Source organism: Platichthys flesus, chromosome 5 (assembly GCF_949316205.1).
Source record: "Platichthys flesus chromosome 5, fPlaFle2.1, whole genome shotgun sequence".
In the NCBI taxonomy this organism is placed as follows: Eukaryota; Metazoa; Chordata; class Actinopteri; order Pleuronectiformes; family Pleuronectidae; genus Platichthys; species Platichthys flesus.
In genome coordinates this window covers 22,332,432-22,354,637 of record NC_084949.1, presented here as the reverse complement: position 1 = coordinate 22,354,637, position 22,206 = coordinate 22,332,432, and the positions used below count along the sequence as shown (strand labels likewise).

Here is a 22,206-nt window from a genome sequence, read left to right as displayed (position 1 = left end):
TGAATGGAGCTTTTAACCCAAAAAATGATCATTGATGATCTCAATGATTTAGTTATTCCCAAAAATATTTCAGACAACATTTGCTTTACTCACAATGTATTTTTGTATTTTTAATATTAGATGACGTAGGAATAGTTTGATAAATACGACCATTTTTGATAATTAACAACAGCCACTAATGTATTTTTTTTGCCACAGCCTGGCTGCAGAGTTGGAAATGTGGCATCACATACTTTAAATACATTCATTGTCCCCAGAGGATGAATCCCCGACCTTTACTTTAGCGCCACCATGAGGTTGAAATTTGTGGCTACAGGTGTAATGCTACTGAATTAATTGCTTTTAAATTTCAGATTTCATGTTCCTCACAGTTTGTGTTCAGTGCTAAATTGCTAATCTTGGCACAATTTAATTTAATAGCATGGCTGTTTACTGTCTTATTGTCTTCTTCAACAGTTTGGAACAAAAGGCCTGATTTTTTTCTTTTGGTCTTTGTGGTTTACAGGAGCTCAACATGAAGATCCTGATGTTTCTCGTGTTGATGCCTCTAATGCATCAAAGCTTCTCACTTTCCAGTCCCCAGTGTCACTTCTATGATGAAACATTGTGGAACTGCTCAAACCAAAACCTGACGAAAGTCCCTGCAGCCCCCCCGCAGCACATCACTCAACTCGACCTCTCATTCAACACAGTGGAGATGATTCTGCAGGACGACTTTCTCGCATATGCCAGTTTGAGGTCTTTGATCTTGGGTCACAACAAAATCAAAACCATCCAGGGACCAGCTTTTGTCCCCCTGACTCATTTAGAGACACTGGACCTGTCCATGAACCAGCTGGCTGCGCTGTCTGCTGACTGGTTTAAGAACCTTTTCTCCCTTCAGCACTTGAATCTCCTGGGAAACAGATACAAATCATTGGGTGAAGTCGATCTATTCCAGCCTCTGAAGAAATTGAAAACCCTCCAGTTTGGAGGACCTTACCTTCAATCTGTCAGAGAAACAGACTTCTCGGGGCTTACTGGTCTTCAGGAGCTGGTTTTTGACGGGAAAAACCTACTGAACTACACCGAAGGAAGTTTGAGACGAATTGGGCCCATTAGCCGTGTGACCCTTGGTCTACATGGTTCCTTTAACAGGAATCGACCGCTCGTAGAAGCGGTTCTCTCAGATGTTGCACACCCAACCACAACGCTGACTTTCACTGAAACAGTCTTCTTCTCCAAATATAACATGTACCCACTTCAAGTGGCCTTCAATTGCGGTATTACAGGTATTATTTTTAGAAACGTCATCATGACGACTTCAGCATGGATGGGTCTTTTAAACATTCTGCCAGACTCGAACATATCTACGTTGGCACTTGAAGATGCAAAAATCCACTTATTACCTCTGGGTGACATTTGGACGAAGAAAAACTCTTCCCAGGTGGAAGTTGCTGTCTTTAAAAACGTGGACATCCCCCAATTCCTCAATTTTCCACCTGTCTTTTTCCTAAAGCCGCTGCTGAGGGGGCTGCGACGGGTGTCTCTGCAAAACAGCAAGGTGTTCGCCCTCCCCTGTGAATCCGCTGCCGACTTCTCCGAGCTGGAGTACATGGACGTCAGTGACAACTTCTTCAGTGATCTCACGCTGAGCAACATGATGTGCGACGGGCGGGGGGGCCTGTGGAGTCTGCGAACCCTCAACGTCAGCAGAAATCACCTGCGATCACTCAACAGCCACCTCTTCACCAAACTGGAAAACCTTACCAGCATCGACATGAGCGGAAATATGCTTCACGTTATGCCTGAGACGTGTAACTGGCCTCCCAGTCTGACGTTTCTAAACCTTTCATCGACACATTTAACGAAGGTGACCTCTTGTCTGCCGCCCAGTTTGCACATCCTGGATTTATCCAACAACGAGTTGACCGTGTTCAACGTGGGACTGCCTCTCCTCACAGAGTTGTTCATCACCGGCAACAAGATCAGTATTATGCCTGTCGGCCGTTTATACCCTCGTCTTGTAGCAATCTTCATTCACAACAACAACATACAGACTTTCAGCAGAAATGATCTAGGTGCTTTTGATAGTTTGAAGAGTCTGGAGGCGGCAGGTAACACGTACGTCTGCTCGTGTGACTTTGTGGAGTTGGTGACGAGCGGCTTGACGGAACATCGAGTGAGAATCGAAGACGGGTTGAAGTCGTACATCTGCAACTCCCCCGACGCCTTCAGAGGAACGAGTGTGGCGGACGTGAGGTTGTCGGCGTTCGAGTGCCACGCAGCTTTATCCTTTTCTCTGCTCTGCTTGGGCCTCCTGGTGGTGTGTCTGCTCATTGCAGGTTTGTGTCACAAGTTCAACGTCGCCTGGTACATGGAGATGACCTGGGCCTGGCTGAGGGCCAAGAGGAAGCCGAAGTTGAAAAAGGGAGCTCTTGAGTACGATGCCTTCGTGTCCTACAGCGAGATGGACTCCGGTTGGGTGGATGCGCATCTGGTCCCGGAGTTGGAGCAGTCCGAGCCCCCGCTCCGACTCTGCCTCCACAAGAGGGACTTTAATCCCGGTGGATGGATCCTGGACAACATCATGGACGCCGTCGAGAAGAGTCGCAAAACACTCTTCGTCCTTTCTCAGCATTTTGTCCAGAGTGAGTGGTGCAAGTACGAGCTGGACTACACCCATTTCAGGTTGTTCGACCAGAACGACGACACGGTTGTGCTGATTCTGTTGGAGCCCATCGACAAAGAGACCATCCCCAAGAAGTTCTGCAGGCTGCGGAGGGTCATGAACTCCAGGACGTACCTGGAGTGGCCCGATGATGACAACCAGGTGGACAGGTTCTGGCAAAGTTTGAGAGTCGCTATTAAAGAACACTGATCGATGATGTGGCTCGAAGTTTGGGTTTTGGGTTACAGGCTAAAGTTGGGTATGAACTGATTGTGGTTAAGATGAGGAATATACTGTTATCCAAAATGAATAGAAGTCCTTACAAAGTCCTAATGACGATAGCTTTGCTTTGTGTGTGTGTGTGAGTTCATGTGCTTGTGTGCCTAAAAACGTGTGTAATTTATTGTCATGATCTTAAGAGCTGACATATTGCTGCTATTGATCTTTAGCCCTAAAGTCAACACAGAAGCCTGGATACTGATGACAGGGAGGCCAGGGGAGCCAGGGTGTCCTGATAACACACACACACACACACACATATACACACACACACACACACACACACACACACACACACGCACACAAACAACACATTAATGCTCTACGTGCACATATGTACAGAGTTACAGATGTCCGTAAAGGTCAGTAAAATCTAGGGAGTGATGGAGTTACTCAGTGAGACTTCATCAACTCATTACATCCATGCAGAGGCTCTGATGCATGACTCGTGCATTTTAAGTTTAAGAAAGATGTCGATGTTTCATACCCTCAACTTCATCGACTTTTCCTTAAAAGCAAAAAATTGGACACGTTAAAGAAGAGGACATTTTATCATCAATTGAAGATTCATTAGAATAATGTAATGTTTATGACTAGAAGGTTTTTATTTCATATTTGTTCAGATTTATACCTGTAACTTACAACCATACATATTTAAATCTTGGTTAAAATACTCTTCATCTAGAAATCAATTGGAATTTATTGTAGCTTTTCAGGGAATGTTCTGAAGTAAAAGTTCATGTTCTTTATAGGATAAGATGTCCAAAAAGGTTTATCCATATTAATGTGGTTTGTGGTAAATTGTGAGCAAGATGGAAAGTTAAAGTGTTGCTGGATACATTCTTTTTCCAAATAAGATCATATGTTTAAGACAGAATTAACACAAACACTCATCTCATTTTCAGTTAAAGTAAGATCAAATGGGCGGGGGCAGTGAGCGGCACAGAGCAAAGGAAGTTGGTCATTCTGAGAAACGACAGAATGAACTAACATGTTGTTTGTTTTGGTCTTTTTGTTGACAGTCACAAAAACATAAATCATCTCCAACCGTGTCTTTTAAATCGTTTAACACATGTTTTCTTGGTTTATTGTCATGTTGAGTTCTAACCTGTTCCTCGGGGACAGTCTGTTGCTTTGTGGATCTTTTCTCTGATCTGATTTCACCTCAGAGTTTAATTCTCTGATTAAATCATCATCTGCATTAACCACGTCACTTGGCAGCTATTACCATCCCTGCCTGTTTTAATCTGTATTTGATTTTACGTTTTACGTTTTTTTTTTTATATATCTGCTGCACCGTGATTGTAGAGGCTGTGATAGTCTAATGCACAACTTTGTATAGCTTCAGATATTCATCTTTAAATCTGTATGAATATTAGGCTTCAAAACTCATCAAATCATCTTATACTTAAAATGCTGTATTGTCAATATCTCCATTAGCACAAACTTCTTTACAGTGACACCATCGTAGCAGATCTGGTGGTTTGATTTTCACTTATTCTCGACACAGTTTATTATTCTCATGCTATTTTGGTTGATTGTTCTATGTGATACCTGATGATCAATAAAGTATCTCTCCATCTGTTTCTCGGGAGTTTGCCTGGTTAATGTTGCGTCTGATTAAAAACAAGAAGAATCACTGCAGAGCGTCACGGATCATGACGAGCTGCGTCCGGCTGTGGGAGACGAGTGCTGGGCCGATGTCGGTGCAGAGTGTTCCCCTTTAGAAGTCAAAACAGCATGTGATTTGATTTCACGCTCTTTTTATCCTTTAACTAGCCCCGATAACGGGGACGGAACAGGCAACTGAGCGTGTGTGTCTGTGTGTGTGTGTGTTCATAACAACTCTCCATCATCCCCTGGCAGAGGATCCATTAGCCTCGGACCCCCTCCCCGGTTTCCCAGTGATAAAGTAAACAAAGAGTGTTTGACCAATTCGTCAGTCAAATATTTGTTCTGGAAGCCGCCTCGTCAGACGGGAGACACACACGTCTGCGGCCGCGTGCTGAGGTATATATACGGTGACAGTCCCAGTGGCCCAGTATTACACATGCACGTACACAAACAGGAAGGTGGATCCATCAGTGACCTGACCAGACCTTTTCTTCAACAGATTCTCAGCCAATTTCCAACTTCTCTTGGGTAATGAAACGTTTGTAAAGTATTTTCAAAGAGTTGATCCGGTCACCGTCCTTCTGTCCTGTCAGATTCTCACCTCTCGTCTCGTCTCTGCAGCTTTGACGAGCGAACATGGCGGCAGGCGTCATCAGGAACTTCCTCGTCCAGGCCCAGACTCCGGCCTACTTCCCCATGATTTACCAGAGCTCTCCGTGCAAGGACGACATTGAAATGGAGGGCGACGACAAGCAGGAGGAGAGGGAAGAGGAGAGGGAAGATGAAGAGGACAGAGAAGACGACGAAGACGATGAAGAATCTGACGCTCAGGAGGAGGAAGAGGAGGACGACTGCTCAGAGGAGGGTCTTCTGAACCCGGCCCCCTGCGCCTTGGATGTGACCAAGCAGCTGCTGACGTTCGCAGACCTCATCAGTCGGGACGTTCAGAGGTATTTCGGACGCTGCTCCGGGGACCACGAGGCTCGTGACATCTACAGCGACTCCGTCTCCGCCATGACCGGCGGGCGCCTGCGCTACTACGACGACCTGCTGAGGATAGCCAGAGCGGGAAGTCCGGAGGAGCCAGAGAGCGGCTCCTCCGCGGCCAATCAGGAAGCAGTCGGGGTCTCAAAGGGAAACTCCGTTTTGGGGCCCCTCGCTGAACTCTTCGACCACGTGAGCCCGAGTCTGGGCCGCGGCCGGCCGATGGTCAAACGGCATCTCCCGCTCAGTTTCTGGACCGAGCCGATCCCCTGCTGCTCCCTGGGCGGCTTCACCAACACACCTGACGTCACAAACACAAACACACCTTCACAGGGTGGCGCGCACACCGACAATGACACACACATGCCCTTTAACACAGACCACAATGCACACGGCCTGGAAAACAATCAGCTGGACTTCAGCGACTTGCTGGCGTACTGGGATCCGAACCCAGAGCTCACACACACACTGACGGAGACCACACACATGCAGCATTGAAGTAAGTGTGAGAAGTGTAGTGTCTGTCACAGTTTGTCTTTGTAAAAAGTTTAATAAAAAAGAATAACGTCTGTTTCCTGTGTCTCTGAGATTTGAACCCTGATAGGATAGTTGTGCTAACAGCTCTGAGGTCCTGTTCACTCTTTGTAATAAAACTTGTCCTGAATGTGTCTCCTTTATTCCTGTCTATCCTGTATTATTCTACTGGTTTGTGTTGGTTTGCACTTTAACCTCAAAGCAAGGTCTTGGGTTCAAGTCTTGTTTTTTCTGTCTCTCTCTTTGGAACAAGAGCACAAGAGTTATCTCCCACAGTACGAACACATGTAGGTTGGGGTGATTGGAGAATCTCAATTGTCCATATGTGTGAATATGAGTGTGAACTTTTGTATGTCTCTGTTAGACTAATTATAAACTGATAAAATTAAGGGTTGCTACAGGTAGCGTGGCCGAGCGGTCTAAGGCGCTGCGTTCAAGCTGGGGAACAATAGTCCGTCAAAGAAGGGGAAGAAAGGGGAAGGAAGGGGAAGAAAGGGGGAAGGAAGGGGAAGAAGAGAAAAGAGGAGAAAAGGGAGGAAAAAGGGAAAGAAGGAAAAGGAAAGGAGCGATGTGAAGTTTTATATCAATTTCTATTAGATAAATGTATTTCTAGCTGACTAGACACAAATATAACACTTTTGATGTTTTTGGTCATTGCACGAGTGGGACTCGAACCCTAGACTCCGGGATTGCGAAGGTGCGTGTTCATTCCTCATATGATTACGAATTTCCTCCTATTTTTCTACACATTATATTGTTATGAGACTAGTTCATTGTGTAATAACACCTACCTGCACTACCTCCCACTCCACAGGACTCATCAAACGACAGGAGTGGAGGATCTTTCCATTCCGGTCCCTCATCAGGACATTTCTTCTACTGTACATCAGAGACCACCTCCCATATTAACTTCACAAACCATGTTTCTCTTATTGAATGTGCTTCATCATTATAAGAATCACCATAATTATTCTTATGGAGGTTGTTGTTGTTGTTGATGTGCTGCTAACTGTCATTAAAAACACCCACTCATATATTGCTGTAAACCAGTTTTATGTGTTCATAGAAATAAGAATTATAGAAACATTGAATTTAAACAGACAGATAAAAAACAGGGCATATGGAATTGACTATCGCAGTAGTACCCAGAATTAAATACAAACATTTAAAAAAACTATTTACAATAAAACTATTATTTACAAATATGAACTATTTACATCTTTTTCCTCATTTCCTCCAACCACTGGTCTTTTGTTAAGGCTTCAAACTGAGGGCAATACACCTTTCCATGGTACTGGCTGTGTCCAGTGACAGAAGTGCGGAACTGGCCACACTTTTTGCAAGTGTTGCTGGCCACTGTTCGCCTATATGGCCTTTTAGGGGCGGGGTCAGCTTCCACTGTGCTGGTAGGCGCACTGGTTTGAGGATAGCTGCCTACTGGCACAGGAAAGACAACCTGAACCAGTCCGGATGGTGTTAAGATGTGAGGTGTAATGATGGGTCCTGGTGCTGGAGCTGGTGGGGTTGCATATAACTGTCTCTTCACTGGTCCCTTTGGCCTTATGTTGACAGGGAGCTGACCAGATCCCGTCTGCCTCTGTTTGGCCTGACCTGCTGTACTCTGCGGCAGCCGGTATTGATGTTCATTCCGGGCAGGCGTGGGTGCAGCAGGGAGCAATCTTGCCTCCTGAAGAGGCTCATCGGATTCTGCCAGGGCTGGAGGCAATGCAGTGCCTTGGAGCAGCACAGAGAGCTCCTGTTTCTTCTGCCGGTGATTATGCCACTGGATGAGCGTGCTCTGATTCACCTCCACCAGCTGAATTTCAGAACCTTGCATCACCCGGCAGTTGCCGACAACAAGCTGCCTTATCTTGCGGTAATCCCTCAAAATTAAGGACCACCGAGAAGTAGCCCTCTTACCCTTTTTTGCCGGGCTTTGGTGTATATTGCAGAGTCTGATGAACATGGTTTCCACCAACCGGCAGCAGTCAGGCCACTGGGCAGGTGTGCTACTCGCACCCAACATGCAGCGGGTGGTACTCTCCACACCAGGGGTTTTTGAGGGCGTCTTTGGAGTTCTGAAGCGTCCACTCAAAAGTCTCTCCTGATGTCGTGCGGCATAAACCACCCGCTGCTTGTCACCTTGATTCAGATTGTCCCACAGTGACACTATCCTACTCGCCTGTTGGTTGCTAAGACAAAGAGACGTCTGATCCCGAAGCGCCACCAAATACTCAGCAAGTCTGTCCACATGCTGGTATCCGGGGAGATTTTGGTCATCAACAGCCTGTAAAAAAGATTCAACAGTTTATAGGGTGTAAAACTTTCACTCACAAAACTTTTTTTGTTTAATGATAAAATATGTTAACATGTGTAATCAAAAATAGTGAAGAAGCATGCACATATCTACATGCATATTCTAAAACGAACACAGCTAGACTTACCATGTCTTCATCTTCAGCATGAATATCATCTTCAGAGGAGGAACTAGAGGCCAGGGTTGATGTGTCAGGTGCCAGGGTGGATGTACCAGGGACCTCAGAGGATGAGCCAGGTGCCAGGGTGGAAATACTAGGAGCCAGGGTGGATGTACCAGGAACCAGGGAGAGAAGAGGAGAAGAAATGGCAGAGGGATCAGGAGTCTGAGATGCTGAAGCCTGAGGAACCCCAAGGTTCAACACAGTGGGATCTTCCATGATGTCAGCAAAACCCTCATCAAGCTCCATGTCGTCCTCCACGTCATGCTGTTCTATCAGGGTTGCAGCTTCCTCTGAATCAGGGTGCATATCCTGCAGTGCCTGACCAGTCTGCCGGAACAGATATTGCATCCCTATGAGCTCTCCTGAAACAACAGAATTAAATTAGATTGTTTACAAAAGTTGATACAGTTAATAAAGGGTTTAAAAATTGAGGTAAATTACCAATGCAATCACAAATGCTTACCAGTGTACCGTGAGGGTGGACAGAACTGTGGTACCACCTTCCTGCCAAACAGCTTCTGATAATTGTTGTTGAGGGCCTGAACCAGGTCACTGGAGTAGCTGCGCAAAGGAGATTGTCCAGTGGACAGAGCAGCAACCCCCCGGTCGTGGTTCCATCTGTGAAGCCCTTCCAGGAGATATATCTGAAAGTTCAGACTGTTGGCACTCGTCCCTAAAAGTACACATTAAATACATATTAAATATCAAACGATGAAATATTCTTGGACTATTCAGCATATAAACTTAAATGTCTGACAGACACAAACCTGGTATGAAGCGGTTGAGGTGTAGATGAAATGACTCGAGAGATGTAGAGCCCCTGGCACATCTGTAAACAGGTAACCGCACACCTCCCTTTGTGAGCTCCCCTGTCTTGGTGTATAGAGCAACACCTGGTGGGTCCTGGATGCATTTGACGTGCTTTCTCTGGACACGCCAGATGTGCTCCATCCTCTCTCGGTCAAACAGGGGAACACCACTGGAGTCATTACCTCTGCTGCCCATCAGCAACCCAAGCAGCTCCTCCAGCAGGCGAATGGTGGTCTCCTCACCACGGGTCCTCCTACGACAGTGGAGAGACATCTCCTCCCTGGAGAGTTGTTTGTCTATGTCGCCATCAGTGAGGGAGGGCAGACCCTGGGACCGAAGCTGCTGCCTTTTTGCTTCTCGCAACAAAGCTAAATCAGCTGCATCCCACTCAAATATGCTCGCTGAAAGGCGAGACATAAATCCTGGGTACAGCTGATGAGCATCTGTTGTGCATCCCAGAGCAAGTCTGCGCATAAAGTGCCAGATATCAAGCCTTACAATAATGTCCGGCCACCCGCTGAATCTGGCCTTCAGCTTGGTCTCTCCTCCCTCGGTGCAGCAGCCACAGTCCACATATAAGGCAACAGGGGGATCCACACCAGCCAGCTGGTACCTCTTCATCAATCCCGCTGCCATCAAGTCCAGGCCAGCTCCCTCCTGAGCGGTCATGACACTGATGAGAACCTGACCGTACTCATTACCCACAGAGGTTAGCCAGTGGGCTGTCCCTTTGGCTGTTCCAGCGAGCTTCTTGGTGATCTGAAGCACAAAAAATGTAGAGGACCTCTGTGAACATGATTCAGAAATACAGGCAGTCGTTAATAATATATCTATAAGGCTATACAACCACCTCTGCTCCTAGTAAAACTACATGCAACCTCACTATGGACTGTCACTTTAACACTTCTCAACGGTGCAAAATTCACTGTACTATGTTTCTATATCCTTCTTTATATCCCTCACCCTAGTACTACATGCTACTTATTTTTATGTCTTTCTGCTGCTGTAACATTCTAAATTTCCCCATTGAGGGACTAATCAATTACTTATTAATCTTAATATAATCAGCAGATTTGAAAGACAAAGATTCTTTTACCTTTCTGGTGGAATCCATCTTGAGGACTGTGCCATATGTTGAGGTAATCCTGGCCATGATGTCATCCACCCTCGTCAAAATGTCCTGGCAGTAAACGGACAGGAGCCACTTACAGCTCGGCACAACAGCAGGCTCTGGAGCCTCGGGAAACGACAGGGGCAGCAGTGCGGGTCGCTCGCTGAAGTCCACACACTCGTCGGTGTACATCAATGCGCGACTCATCCACTCCTCTGTGTGGTTCTCCTTCAGCTTCTTTAAAAGCTGCGTTGGGCTGTTACCAAGGCCTCTCTCCCGCAGTTTTCGGATCACCCGGATGTCACATGCAAACCTTGATCATAGACAGATATATCAGTAATTGTATTTTATATACTGCATTTCTACTTGAAAAGGCAAGAGAGTAAATTAACGGTAATCACTTTTGTGTGAGGATGACCCGGAATTGTGTCTGCTGTGCCTTGGACAGTTGTTTGAGGACAGTCTGACTCCAGGACACGTGGCTGGATCTACATTTGGTGCAGGTTAGTGTCTCTGTCACCATGTTGTACATCCTGTCCTCGTCCAGGACTCGGCGTGCCCTCTTGTGCAGACCCGCTCCTGTTAGCTGGTGCCCTCCACAGGCAAGGTTTGGACAGACCACCTTCACCTTCCACAGCTTGTAAGGCATCCAGACCAGAAGTGGATGGGCAAAAAAGCGGTCTGGACCCGGAGCCTGATGGTAAAGGCCACTAGGCTGTGGTGGAAAGTGCCAGAGCTTCAGATTCTCTTTAAGCACTAATTTTCCTCTTGGCCCCATCTTGAACAGAGACTTCACAATCCATTTATGGTCCACAGGAGGCAAGCCTTCTGACCACAAACGGGGCAGCTGTGTTTCAGTCTCTGTCCTGGAGTCAGCGGTCTGTGCAATAACAAAAAAATGGATCAACATATTTTATTATGATGAAAGACGCTGCTTATGCTCCACAGTATGAAATTAAATGTTAAATAACTCACTGACACAGAGGCACACACTGCTGTGGTGCTGAGGACAGGCACCGAAGCCTGAGCATGTGTCTGAGGGTCTGGAGCCTGTAAATACACAGCAAGGAAGATACATTGACAACACAATCGAAACATAAGCTATTAGTTCAAACAGCCGCGCTACATGAAACAATAATATTGAGGCTTCAAATTTTATTTTAGACTTGAATGGCTTTTAATACTGTTAATAGTCTTGGGAAAACCTATACCTAAAATACTTACTAAGATAGCAATGCTGGCCGGAGAAGTTGTGGGGAGGTTGGTGGCTTGGGTCTGTAAAGCATTCAGTCTAAGTGAGTTGTCTTAAAAACACAATGTAAAGTGATGCAATTTGATCTCTTATTTACCTGTGTTACTCTCCTGCTAGCACTAAGATTCGGCTTTGCAGCCGTGACATGGGAGCCACCAAATCTAGGCTTTGTAAACTGAAAGGCAATAGAGCAAAAGGCTGTGTCACGAGAGGGTTATATTGTAAACAATCATTCAGTGAATCTTAATTAATCTCTGAATACCATTGACAAATTCAACAGGGGTCGCTGCTTTGGGACCGCACTGCCTGCTGTACTTTGTTTCTGCCCCACAGGGCCTGGGAGGACAGGAGCCACTGCTACTGCCTGTTGCACCACTGTGCCTGGAAGGGTGGGAGCCACTGCTGCTGCTTGTCGCTCCACTGTGCGTGGAAGGACAGGAGCCACTGCTACTGCCTGTTGCACCACTGTGCCTGGAAGGGTGGGAGCCACTGCTACTGCCTGTTGCCCTGTGGGACCCTGGGTAGTACTTGCTGTGGTTGGCTGTTGTGTCATGAGTACATACATTAGTGTTGTGTATATATAAATACATATATATATATATATATATATATTACTTATATTGAAAAGGATTACCTTCTGAGTGTGGAATCCACATGTACAATGTCTCACATGACCAAACAAAGACTGATGTGAATGTCCCATCCTTGGACATTTCTCAATCTAAAAATAATAGATGTACATTTTAATTAAGTGCATACAACTTAAGTTACTGCTTTTTATGTATAACATTCATTGTGATAGTATAAAACAATGCAAATTAGGGTAATTTATGTACATATACCATTTGATAAAGCTGGTACCACTTCTTCTGCCTGGGAGCTGGCCTGTTTCCCTCCCCTGCAGGCCAGGACCCAGTGTTGGCAAACTTCCTCAGCCGTGACATCCACTCTGAGTCTGCCATTCCCTTATGTGATTTCGAAGATGTTGCCTTTGGTGACAGAAATGCATGAACTTTTAAAGTAGATTTTAAATTGTAGGTACATGAAAAAGCCAGACCATCAATCTTGTAATATTGTAATAATCCTATGAAAAACTCAGTTGTGGCATAAGGGTATTATGACAGATGAAAACTAAAGCATGTTATAGAAGGTAGCTAAAGACATGTTTATGAGAACATGACATATACATGTATATATATATCCTATTACAATAGCAAACAATGGCAGCAGATAAAAGGTGAAATAATGGTGAAAGTGTTTGTAAGAAAACTAAATACACGGTCATGACAACATTAGGTGACAGGAGGAATTACTCTTATATGTATAGTTATGTTATACCCCAAGATGTTGCCTTTGGTGACAGAAATGCATGAACTTTTAAAATACATTTTAAATTGTAAGTACATGAAAAAGCCAGACCATCAGTCTTGCAATATTGTAATAATCCTATGAAAAACTCAGTTGTGGCATAAGGGTATTATGACAGATGAAAACTAAAGCATGTTATAGAAGGTAGCTAAAGACATGTTTATGAGAACATGACATATACATGTATATATATATCCTATTACAATAGCAAACAATGGCAGCAGATAAAAGGTGAAATAATGGTGAAAGTGTTTGTAAGAAAACTAAATACACGTATATGACGACATTAGGTGACAGGAGGAATTACTCTTATATGTATAGTTATGTCATACCCCTGTATTAAATGTGTAAGTGCTGAGAGTAAACTGTATTCATACTGTAACTCCCCCAACCCCAGTTTAAGCACCCCACCCCCACCCCTCGGTCGACACAAGAAAAAGAAAGCCAGTTTATAACGTGGAAAACGAAAACAAAGTCAATGACAACATGACAACAGGGGAAATTATTTCTATGTTACTACGTTAACCCTAGAGCCAACTTAAATAAATAACATTAACAAATGTCCGTCCATGACAACCGACGAAATCGCCGTCAGATAACAGAGTTTATTTTAATGCATTTAGCTAAATACATGGATATGACAACTTAACAAGACAGGTGGAAGAACTGCTTTACTTAAGGGCAAATCATGCAACTCTATTCAATGTGTAAATTCTTACCATTTTGAAGAACTTGGTAGTTTCGAATGAAAGACTTAGCTTTAGCGTCGGACCGTTCTCAAGCTAGCGTAGCGTAAACTCCGGCGGCGCGGGTCCTCCCAGGTCAGCTCGTCCTCTGGGACCGCCCCCAGCTTGCCCCCTCCCGGAGGCATCCCCGCCCACATCAGCTGTCTCAAACATTTCAACATTTAAGCCTTGTGATTGGTCAAATGTTTGAAATGTTCGAGCGAAGGGAACAATTCGCCCCAGCGATTGGCCGCTGAATGTTGAGGACGCGAACCTGATTGGCTGTCAGGTCAGATCTTCCTCAACATTTCAAACATTTCCCCGGACGATCCGACGGCTGCTGGGATTAAAGCTGGGGAACAATAGTCCGTCAAAGAAGGGGAAGAAAGGGGAAGGAAGGGGAAGAAAGGGGGAAGGAAGGGGAAGAAGAGAAAAGAGGAGAAAAGGGAGGAAAAAGGGAAAGAAGGAAAAGGAAAGGAGCGATGTGAAGTTTTATATCAATTTCTATTAGATAAATGTATTTCTAGCTGACTAGACACAAATATAACACTTTTGATGTTTTTGGTCATTGCACGAGTGGGACTCGAACCCTAGACTCCGGGATTGCGAAGGTGCGTGTTCATTCCTCATATGATTACGAATTTCCTCCTATTTTTCTACACATTATATTGTTATGAGACTAGTTCATTGTGTAATAACACCTACCTGCACTACCTCCCACTCCACAGGACTCATCAAACGACAGGAGTGGAGGATCTTTCCATTCCGGTCCCTCATCAGGACATTTCTTCTACTGTACATCAGAGACCACCTCCCATATTAACTTCACAAACCATGTTTCTCTTATTGAATGTGCTTCATCATTATAAGAATCACCATAATTATTCTTATGGAGGTTGTTGTTGTTGTTGATGTGCTGCTAACTGTCATTAAAAACACCCACTCATATATTGCTGTAAACCAGTTTTATGTGTTCATAGAAATAAGAATTATAGAAACATTGAATTTAAACAGACAGATAAAAAACAGGGCATATGGAATTGACTATCGCAGTAGTACCCAGAATTAAATACAAACATTTAAAAAAACTATTTACAATAAAACTATTATTTACAAATATGAACTATTTACATCTTTTTCCTCATTTCCTCCAACCACTGGTCTTTTGTTAAGGCTTCAAACTGAGGGCAATACACCTTTCCATGGTACTGGCTGTGTCCAGTGACAGAAGTGCGGAACTGGCCACACTTTTTGCAAGTGTTGCTGGCCACTGTTCGCCTATATGGCCTTTTAGGGGCGGGGTCAGCTTCCACTGTGCTGGTAGGCGCACTGGTTTGAGGATAGCTGCCTACTGGCACAGGAAAGACAACCTGAACCAGTCCGGATGGTGTTAAGATGTGAGGTGTAATGATGGGTCCTGGTGCTGGAGCTGGTGGGGTTGCATATAACTGTCTCTTCACTGGTCCCTTTGGCCTTATGTTGACAGGGAGCTGACCAGATCCCGTCTGCCTCTGTTTGGCCTGACCTGCTGTACTCTGCGGCAGCCGGTATTGATGTTCATTCCGGGCAGGCGTGGGTGCAGCAGGGAGCAATCTTGCCTCCTGAAGAGGCTCATCGGATTCTGCCAGGGCTGGAGGCAATGCAGTGCCTTGGAGCAGCACAGAGAGCTCCTGTTTCTTCTGCCGGTGATTATGCCACTGGATGAGCGTGCTCTGATTCACCTCCACCAGCTGAATTTCAGAACCTTGCATCACCCGGCAGTTGCCGACAACAAGCTGCCTTATCTTGCGGTAATCCCTCAAAATTAAGGACCACCGAGAAGTAGCCCTCTTACCCTTTTTTGCCGGGCTTTGGTGTATATTGCAGAGTCTGATGAACATGGTTTCCACCAACCGGCAGCAGTCAGGCCACTGGGCAGGTGTGCTACTCGCACCCAACATGCAGCGGGTGGTACTCTCCACACCAGGGGTTTTTGAGGGCGTCTTTGGAGTTCTGAAGCGTCCACTCAAAAGTCTCTCCTGATGTCGTGCGGCATAAACCACCCGCTGCTTGTCACCTTGATTCAGATTGTCCCACAGTGACACTATCCTACTCGCCTGTTGGTTGCTAAGACAAAGAGACGTCTGATCCCGAAGCGCCACCAAATACTCAGCAAGTCTGTCCACATGCTGGTATCCGGGGAGATTTTGGTCATCAACAGCCTGTAAAAAAGATTCAACAGTTTATAGGGTGTAAAACTTTCACTCACAAAACTTTTTTTGTTTAATGATAAAATATGTTAACATGTGTAATCAAAAATAGTGAAGAAGCATGCACATATCTACATGCATATTCTAAAACGAACACAGCTAGACTTACCATGTCTTCATCTTCAGCATGAATATCATCTTCAGAGGAGGAACTAGAGGCCAGGGTTGATGTGTCAGGTGCCAGGGTGGATGTACCAGGGACCTCAGAGGATGAGCCAGGTGCCAGGGTGGAAATACTAGGAGCCAGGGTGGATGTACCAGGAACCAGGGAGAGAAGAGGAGAAGAAATGGCAGAGGGATCAGGAGTCTGAGATGCTGAAGCCTGAGGAACCCCAAGGTTCAACACAGTGGGATCTTCCATGATGTCAGCAAAACCCTCATCAAGCTCCATGTCGTCCTCCACGTCATGCTGTTCTATCAGGGTTGCAGCTTCCTCTGAATCAGGGTGCATATCCTGCAGTGCCTGACCAGTCTGCCGGAACAGATATTGCATCCCTATGAGCTCTCCTGAAACAACAGAATTAAATTAGATTGTTTACAAAAGTTGATACAGTTAATAAAGGGTTTAAAAATTGAGGTAAATTACCAATGCAATCACAAATGCTTACCAGTGTACCGTGAGGGTGGACAGAACTGTGGTACCACCTTCCTGCCAAACAGCTTCTGATAATTGTTGTTGAGGGCCTGAACCAGGTCACTGGAGTAGCTGCGCAAAGGAGATTGTCCAGTGGACAGAGCAGCAACCCCCCGGTCGTGGTTCCATCTGTGAAGCCCTTCCAGGAGATATATCTGAAAGTTCAGACTGTTGGCACTCGTCCCTAAAAGTACACATTAAATACATATTAAATATCAAACGATGAAATATTCTTGGACTATTCAGCATATAAACTTAAATGTCTGACAGACACAAACCTGGTATGAAGCGGTTGAGGTGTAGATGAAATGACTCGAGAGATGTAGAGCCCCTGGCACATCTGTAAACAGGTAACCGCACACCTCCCTTTGTGAGCTCCCCTGTCTTGGTGTATAGAGCAACACCTGGTGGGTCCTGGATGCATTTGACGTGCTTTCTCTGGACACGCCAGATGTGCTCCATCCTCTCTCGGTCAAACAGGGGAACACCACTGGAGTCATTACCTCTGCTGCCCATCAGCAACCCAAGCAGCTCCTCCAGCAGGCGAATGGTGGTCTCCTCACCACGGGTCCTCCTACGACAGTGGAGAGACATCTCCTCCCTGGAGAGTTGTTTGTCTATGTCGCCATCAGTGAGGGAGGGCAGACCCTGGGACCGAAGCTGCTGCCTTTTTGCTTCTCGCAACAAAGCTAAATCAGCTGCATCCCACTCAAATATGCTCGCTGAAAGGCGAGACATAAATCCTGGGTACAGCTGATGAGCATCTGTTGTGCATCCCAGAGCAAGTCTGCGCATAAAGTGCCAGATATCAAGCCTTACAATAATGTCCGGCCACCCGCTGAATCTGGCCTTCAGCTTGGTCTCTCCTCCCTCGGTGCAGCAGCCACAGTCCACATATAAGGCAACAGGGGGATCCACACCAGCCAGCTGGTACCTCTTCATCAATCCCGCTGCCATCAAGTCCAGGCCAGCTCCCTCCTGAGCGGTCATGACACTGATGAGAACCTGACCGTACTCATTACCCACAGAGGTTAGCCAGTGGGCTGTCCCTTTGGCTGTTCCAGCGAGCTTCTTGGTGATCTGAAGCACAAAAAATGTAGAGGACCTCTGTGAACATGATTCAGAAATACAGGCAGTCGTTAATAATATATCTATAAGGCTATACAACCACCTCTGCTCCTAGTAAAACTACATGCAACCTCACTATGGACTGTCACTTTAACACTTCTCAACGGTGCAAAATTCACTGTACTATGTTTCTATATCCTTCTTTATATCCCTCACCCTAGTACTACATGCTACTTATTTTTATGTCTTTCTGCTGCTGTAACATTCTAAATTTCCCCATTGAGGGACTAATCAATTACTTATTAATCTTAATATAATCAGCAGATTTGAAAGACAAAGATTCTTTTACCTTTCTGGTGGAATCCATCTTGAGGACTGTGCCATATGTTGAGGTAATCCTGGCCATGATGTCATCCACCCTCGTCAAAATGTCCTGGCAGTAAACGGACAGGAGCCACTTACAGCTCGGCACAACAGCAGGCTCTGGAGCCTCGGGAAACGACAGGGGCAGCAGTGCGGGTCGCTCGCTGAAGTCCACACACTCGTCGGTGTACATCAATGCGCGACTCATCCACTCCTCTGTGTGGTTCTCCTTCAGCTTCTTTAAAAGCTGCGTTGGGCTGTTACCAAGGCCTCTCTCCCGCAGTTTTCGGATCACCCGGATGTCACATGCAAACCTTGATCATAGACAGATATATCAGTAATTGTATTTTATATACTGCATTTCTACTTGAAAAGGCAAGAGAGTAAATTAACGGTAATCACTTTTGTGTGAGGATGACCCGGAATTGTGTCTGCTGTGCCTTGGACAGTTGTTTGAGGACAGTCTGACTCCAGGACACGTGGCTGGATCTACATTTGGTGCAGGTTAGTGTCTCTGTCACCATGTTGTACATCCTGTCCTCGTCCAGGACTCGGCGTGCCCTCTTGTGCAGACCCGCTCCTGTTAGCTGGTGCCCTCCACAGGCAAGGTTTGGACAGACCACCTTCACCTTCCACAGCTTGTAAGGCATCCAGACCAGAAGTGGATGGGCAAAAAAGCGGTCTGGACCCGGAGCCTGATGGTAAAGGCCACTAGGCTGTGGTGGAAAGTGCCAGAGCTTCAGATTCTCTTTAAGCACTAATTTTCCTCTTGGCCCCATCTTGAACAGAGACTTCACAATCCATTTATGGTCCACAGGAGGCAAGCCTTCTGACCACAAACGGGGCAGCTGTGTTTCAGTCTCTGTCCTGGAGTCAGCGGTCTGTGCAATAACAAAAAAATGGATCAACATATTTTATTATGATGAAAGACGCTGCTTATGCTCCACAGTATGAAATTAAATGTTAAATAACTCACTGACACAGAGGCACACACTGCTGTGGTGCTGAGGACAGGCACCGAAGCCTGAGCATGTGTCTGAGGGTCTGGAGCCTGTAAATACACAGCAAGGAAGATACATTGACAACACAATCGAAACATAAGCTATTAGTTCAAACAGCCGCGCTACATGAAACAATAATATTGAGGCTTCAAATTTTATTTTAGACTTGAATGGCTTTTAATACTGTTAATAGTCTTGGGAAAACCTATACCTAAAATACTTACTAAGATAGCAATGCTGGCCGGAGAAGTTGTGGGGAGGTTGGTGGCTTGGGTCTGTAAAGCATTCAGTCTAAGTGAGTTGTCTTAAAAACACAATGTAAAGTGATGCAATTTGATCTCTTATTTACCTGTGTTACTCTCCTGCTAGCACTAAGATTCGGCTTTGCAGCCGTGACATGGGAGCCACCAAATCTAGGCTTTGTAAACTGAAAGGCAATAGAGCAAAAGGCTGTGTCACGAGAGGGTTATATTGTAAACAATCATTCAGTGAATCTTAATTAATCTCTGAATACCATTGACAAATTCAACAGGGGTCGCTGCTTTGGGACCGCACTGCCTGCTGTACTTTGTTTCTGCCCCACAGGGCCTGGGAGGACAGGAGCCACTGCTACTGCCTGTTGCACCACTGTGCCTGGAAGGGTGGGAGCCACTGCTGCTGCTTGTCGCTCCACTGTGCGTGGAAGGACAGGAGCCACTGCTACTGCCTGTTGCACCACTGTGCCTGGAAGGGTGGGAGCCACTGCTACTGCCTGTTGCCCTGTGGGACCCTGGGTAGTACTTGCTGTGGTTGGCTGTTGTGTCATGAGTACATACATTAGTGTTGTGTATATATAAATACATATATATATATATATATATATATTACTTATATTGAAAAGGATTACCTTCTGAGTGTGGAATCCACATGTACAATGTCTCACATGACCAAACAAAGACTGATGTGAATGTCCCATCCTTGGACATTTCTCAATCTAAAAATAATAGATGTACATTTTAATTAAGTGCATACAACTTAAGTTACTGCTTTTTATGTATAACATTCATTGTGATAGTATAAAACAATGCAAATTAGGGTAATTTATGTACATATACCATTTGATAAAGCTGGTACCACTTCTTCTGCCTGGGAGCTGGCCTGTTTCCCTCCCCTGCAGGCCAGGACCCAGTGTTGGCAAACTTCCTCAGCCGTGACATCCACTCTGAGTCTGCCATTCCCTTATGTGATTTCGAAGATGTTGCCTTTGGTGACAGAAATGCATGAACTTTTAAAGTAGATTTTAAATTGTAGGTACATGAAAAAGCCAGACCATCAATCTTGTAATATTGTAATAATCCTATGAAAAACTCAGTTGTGGCATAAGGGTATTATGACAGATGAAAACTAAAGCATGTTATAGAAGGTAGCTAAAGACATGTTTATGAGAACATGACATATACATGTATATATATATCCTATTACAATAGCAAACAATGGCAGCAGATAAAAGGTGAAATAATGGTGAAAGTGTTTGTAAGAAAACTAAATACACGGTCATGACAACATTAGGTGACAGGAGGAATTACTCTTATATGTATAGTTATGTTATACCCCAAGATGTTGCCTTTGGTGACAGAAATGCATGAACTTTTAAAATACATTTTAAATTGTAAGTACATGAAAAAGCCAGACCATCAGTCTTGCAATATTGTAATAATCCTATGAAAAACTCAGTTGTGGCATAAGGGTATTATGACAGATGAAAACTAAAGCATGTTATAGAAGGTAGCTAAAGACATGTTTATGAGAACATGACATATACATGTATATATATATCCTATTACAATAGCAAACAATGGCAGCAGATAAAAGGTGAAATAATGGTGAAAGTGTTTGTAAGAAAACTAAATACACGTATATGACGACATTAGGTGACAGGAGGAATTACTCTTATATGTATAGTTATGTCATACCCCTGTATTAAATGTGTAAGTGCTGAGAGTAAACTGTATTCATACTGTAACTCCCCCAACCCCAGTTTAAGCACCCCACCCCCACCCCTCGGTCGACACAAGAAAAAGAAAGCCAGTTTATAACGTGGAAAACGAAAACAAAGTCAATGACAACATGACAACAGGGGAAATTATTTCTATGTTACTACGTTAACCCTAGAGCCAACTTAAATAAATAACATTAACAAATGTCCGTCCATGACAACCGACGAAATCGCCGTCAGATAACAGAGTTTATTTTAATGCATTTAGCTAAATACATGGATATGACAACTTAACAAGACAGGTGGAAGAACTGCTTTACTTAAGGGCAAATCATGCAACTCTATTCAATGTGTAAATTCTTACCATTTTGAAGAACTTGGTAGTTTCGAATGAAAGACTTAGCTTTAGCGTCGGACCGTTCTCAAGCTAGCGTAGCGTAAACTCCGGCGGCGCGGGTCCTCCCAGGTCAGCTCGTCCTCTGGGACCGCCCCCAGCTTGCCCCCTCCCGGAGGCATCCCCGCCCACATCAGCTGTCTCAAACATTTCAACATTTAAGCCTTGTGATTGGTCAAATGTTTGAAATGTTCGAGCGAAGGGAACAATTCGCCCCAGCGATTGGCCGCTGAATGTTGAGGACGCGAACCTGATTGGCTGTCAGGTCAGATCTTCCTCAACATTTCAAACATTTCCCCGGACGATCCGACGGCTGCTGGGATTAAGGCTCCAGTCTCTTCGGAGGCGTGGGTTCAAATCCCACCGCTGCCAGTGTTTTGTGATGTTTATGAGACAACAGGACATATGATGAAAAATGACGTGGACGGTAAAAAAAAAAAAGCGCAATAAAAAACTGAAGAAGATATGTTGAGTTTCTGTGAGGTTTGTCTGTGGAATTGTCCCTGTGAAATACTTTCCTACAAACGGCAAGTGAGGCAGTTAGTCAGTGTTTGTGTTCTGAAGATTATAAGAATAAAGATCTGTTAAATCTGTCAGTATGTCTCTGGCTCCCACATTTAAAAATAATCGGTGAAGAGCTGAAAATCTTCCAGAGTGCAGCAGCCCTGACGGCAGGTGTTCTTAAGGTTGGAGGGGGAATCCAAAATGGCCCCGA

The 22,206-nt window shown here is 45.0% G+C and overlaps 4 protein-coding genes across 4 annotated transcripts; 2 read left to right on the top strand and 2 right to left on the bottom strand.

The window, feature by feature from the left end:
- Positions 1-509: 509 nt before the first annotated feature.
- LOC133954487 (toll-like receptor 2) lies at positions 510-4,515 on the top strand. Its single transcript, XM_062388933.1, has one exon. It carries the CDS (start codon positions 515-517, stop codon positions 2,858-2,860), a length of 2,346 nt encoding a protein of 781 aa, XP_062244917.1. The 5' UTR covers positions 510-514; the 3' UTR covers positions 2,861-4,515.
- A 462-nt stretch (positions 4,516-4,977) lies between these two features.
- On the top strand, positions 4,978-6,098 carry LOC133954488 (protein PERCC1). Its single transcript, XM_062388935.1, has 2 exons — positions 4,978-5,071; positions 5,165-6,098. Exon 2 carries the CDS (start codon positions 5,180-5,182, stop codon positions 6,023-6,025), a length of 846 nt encoding a protein of 281 aa, XP_062244919.1. The 5' UTR covers positions 4,978-5,071; positions 5,165-5,179; the 3' UTR covers positions 6,026-6,098.
- A 1,217-nt stretch (positions 6,099-7,315) lies between these two features.
- Positions 7,316-11,336, bottom strand: LOC133953453 (uncharacterized). Its single transcript, XM_062387376.1, has 7 exons — positions 10,864-11,336; positions 10,448-10,775; positions 9,309-10,110; positions 9,005-9,214; positions 8,506-8,903; positions 7,608-8,348; positions 7,316-7,495 (listed from the first exon to the last, which is right to left on the bottom strand). The coding sequence occupies exons 1-7, from the start codon at positions 11,238-11,240 to the stop codon at positions 7,316-7,318; spliced, it is 3,036 nt and encodes a 1,011-aa protein (XP_062243360.1). The 5' UTR covers positions 11,241-11,336.
- A 2,506-nt stretch (positions 11,337-13,842) lies between these two features.
- Positions 13,843-18,996, bottom strand: LOC133953452 (uncharacterized). The gene is made up of 7 exons (XM_062387375.1): positions 18,524-18,996; positions 18,108-18,435; positions 16,969-17,770; positions 16,665-16,874; positions 16,166-16,563; positions 15,004-16,008; positions 13,843-13,968 (listed from the first exon to the last, which is right to left on the bottom strand). Exons 1-7 carry the CDS (start codon positions 18,898-18,900, stop codon positions 13,843-13,845), a joined length of 3,246 nt encoding a protein of 1,081 aa, XP_062243359.1. The 5' UTR covers positions 18,901-18,996.
- Between the last annotated feature and the right edge of the window lie 3,210 nt (positions 18,997-22,206).

Bases quoted from the DNA above. Each gene is read 5' to 3' on its own strand.
- LOC133954487 (XM_062388933.1), top strand. From the start codon at position 515: ATGAAGATCCTGATGTTTCTCGTGTTGATGCCTCTAATGCATCAAAGC.
- LOC133954488 (XM_062388935.1), top strand. From the start codon at position 5,180: ATGGCGGCAGGCGTCATCAGGAACTTCCTCGTCCAGGCCCAGACTCCG.
- LOC133953453 (XM_062387376.1), bottom strand. From the start codon at position 11,240: ATGGGGCCAAGAGGAAAATTAGTGCTTAAAGAGAATCTGAAGCTCTGG. The intron at 10,776-10,863 runs GTGATTACCGTT...TCTATGATCAAG, and splicing joins CGGGTCATCCTCACACAAAA to GTTTGCATGTGACATCCGGG. The intron at 10,111-10,447 runs GTAAAAGAATCT...TTTGTGCTTCAG, and splicing joins AGATGGATTCCACCAGAAAG to ATCACCAAGAAGCTCGCTGG.
- LOC133953452 (XM_062387375.1), bottom strand. From the start codon at position 18,900: ATGGGGCCAAGAGGAAAATTAGTGCTTAAAGAGAATCTGAAGCTCTGG. The intron at 16,875-16,968 runs GTTTGTGTCTGT...GTGTACTTTTAG, and splicing joins CCTCAACCGCTTCATACCAG to GGACGAGTGCCAACAGTCTG. The intron at 16,564-16,664 runs GTAAGCATTTGT...CTGTTGTTTCAG, and splicing joins TCCACCCTCACGGTACACTG to GAGAGCTCATAGGGATGCAA.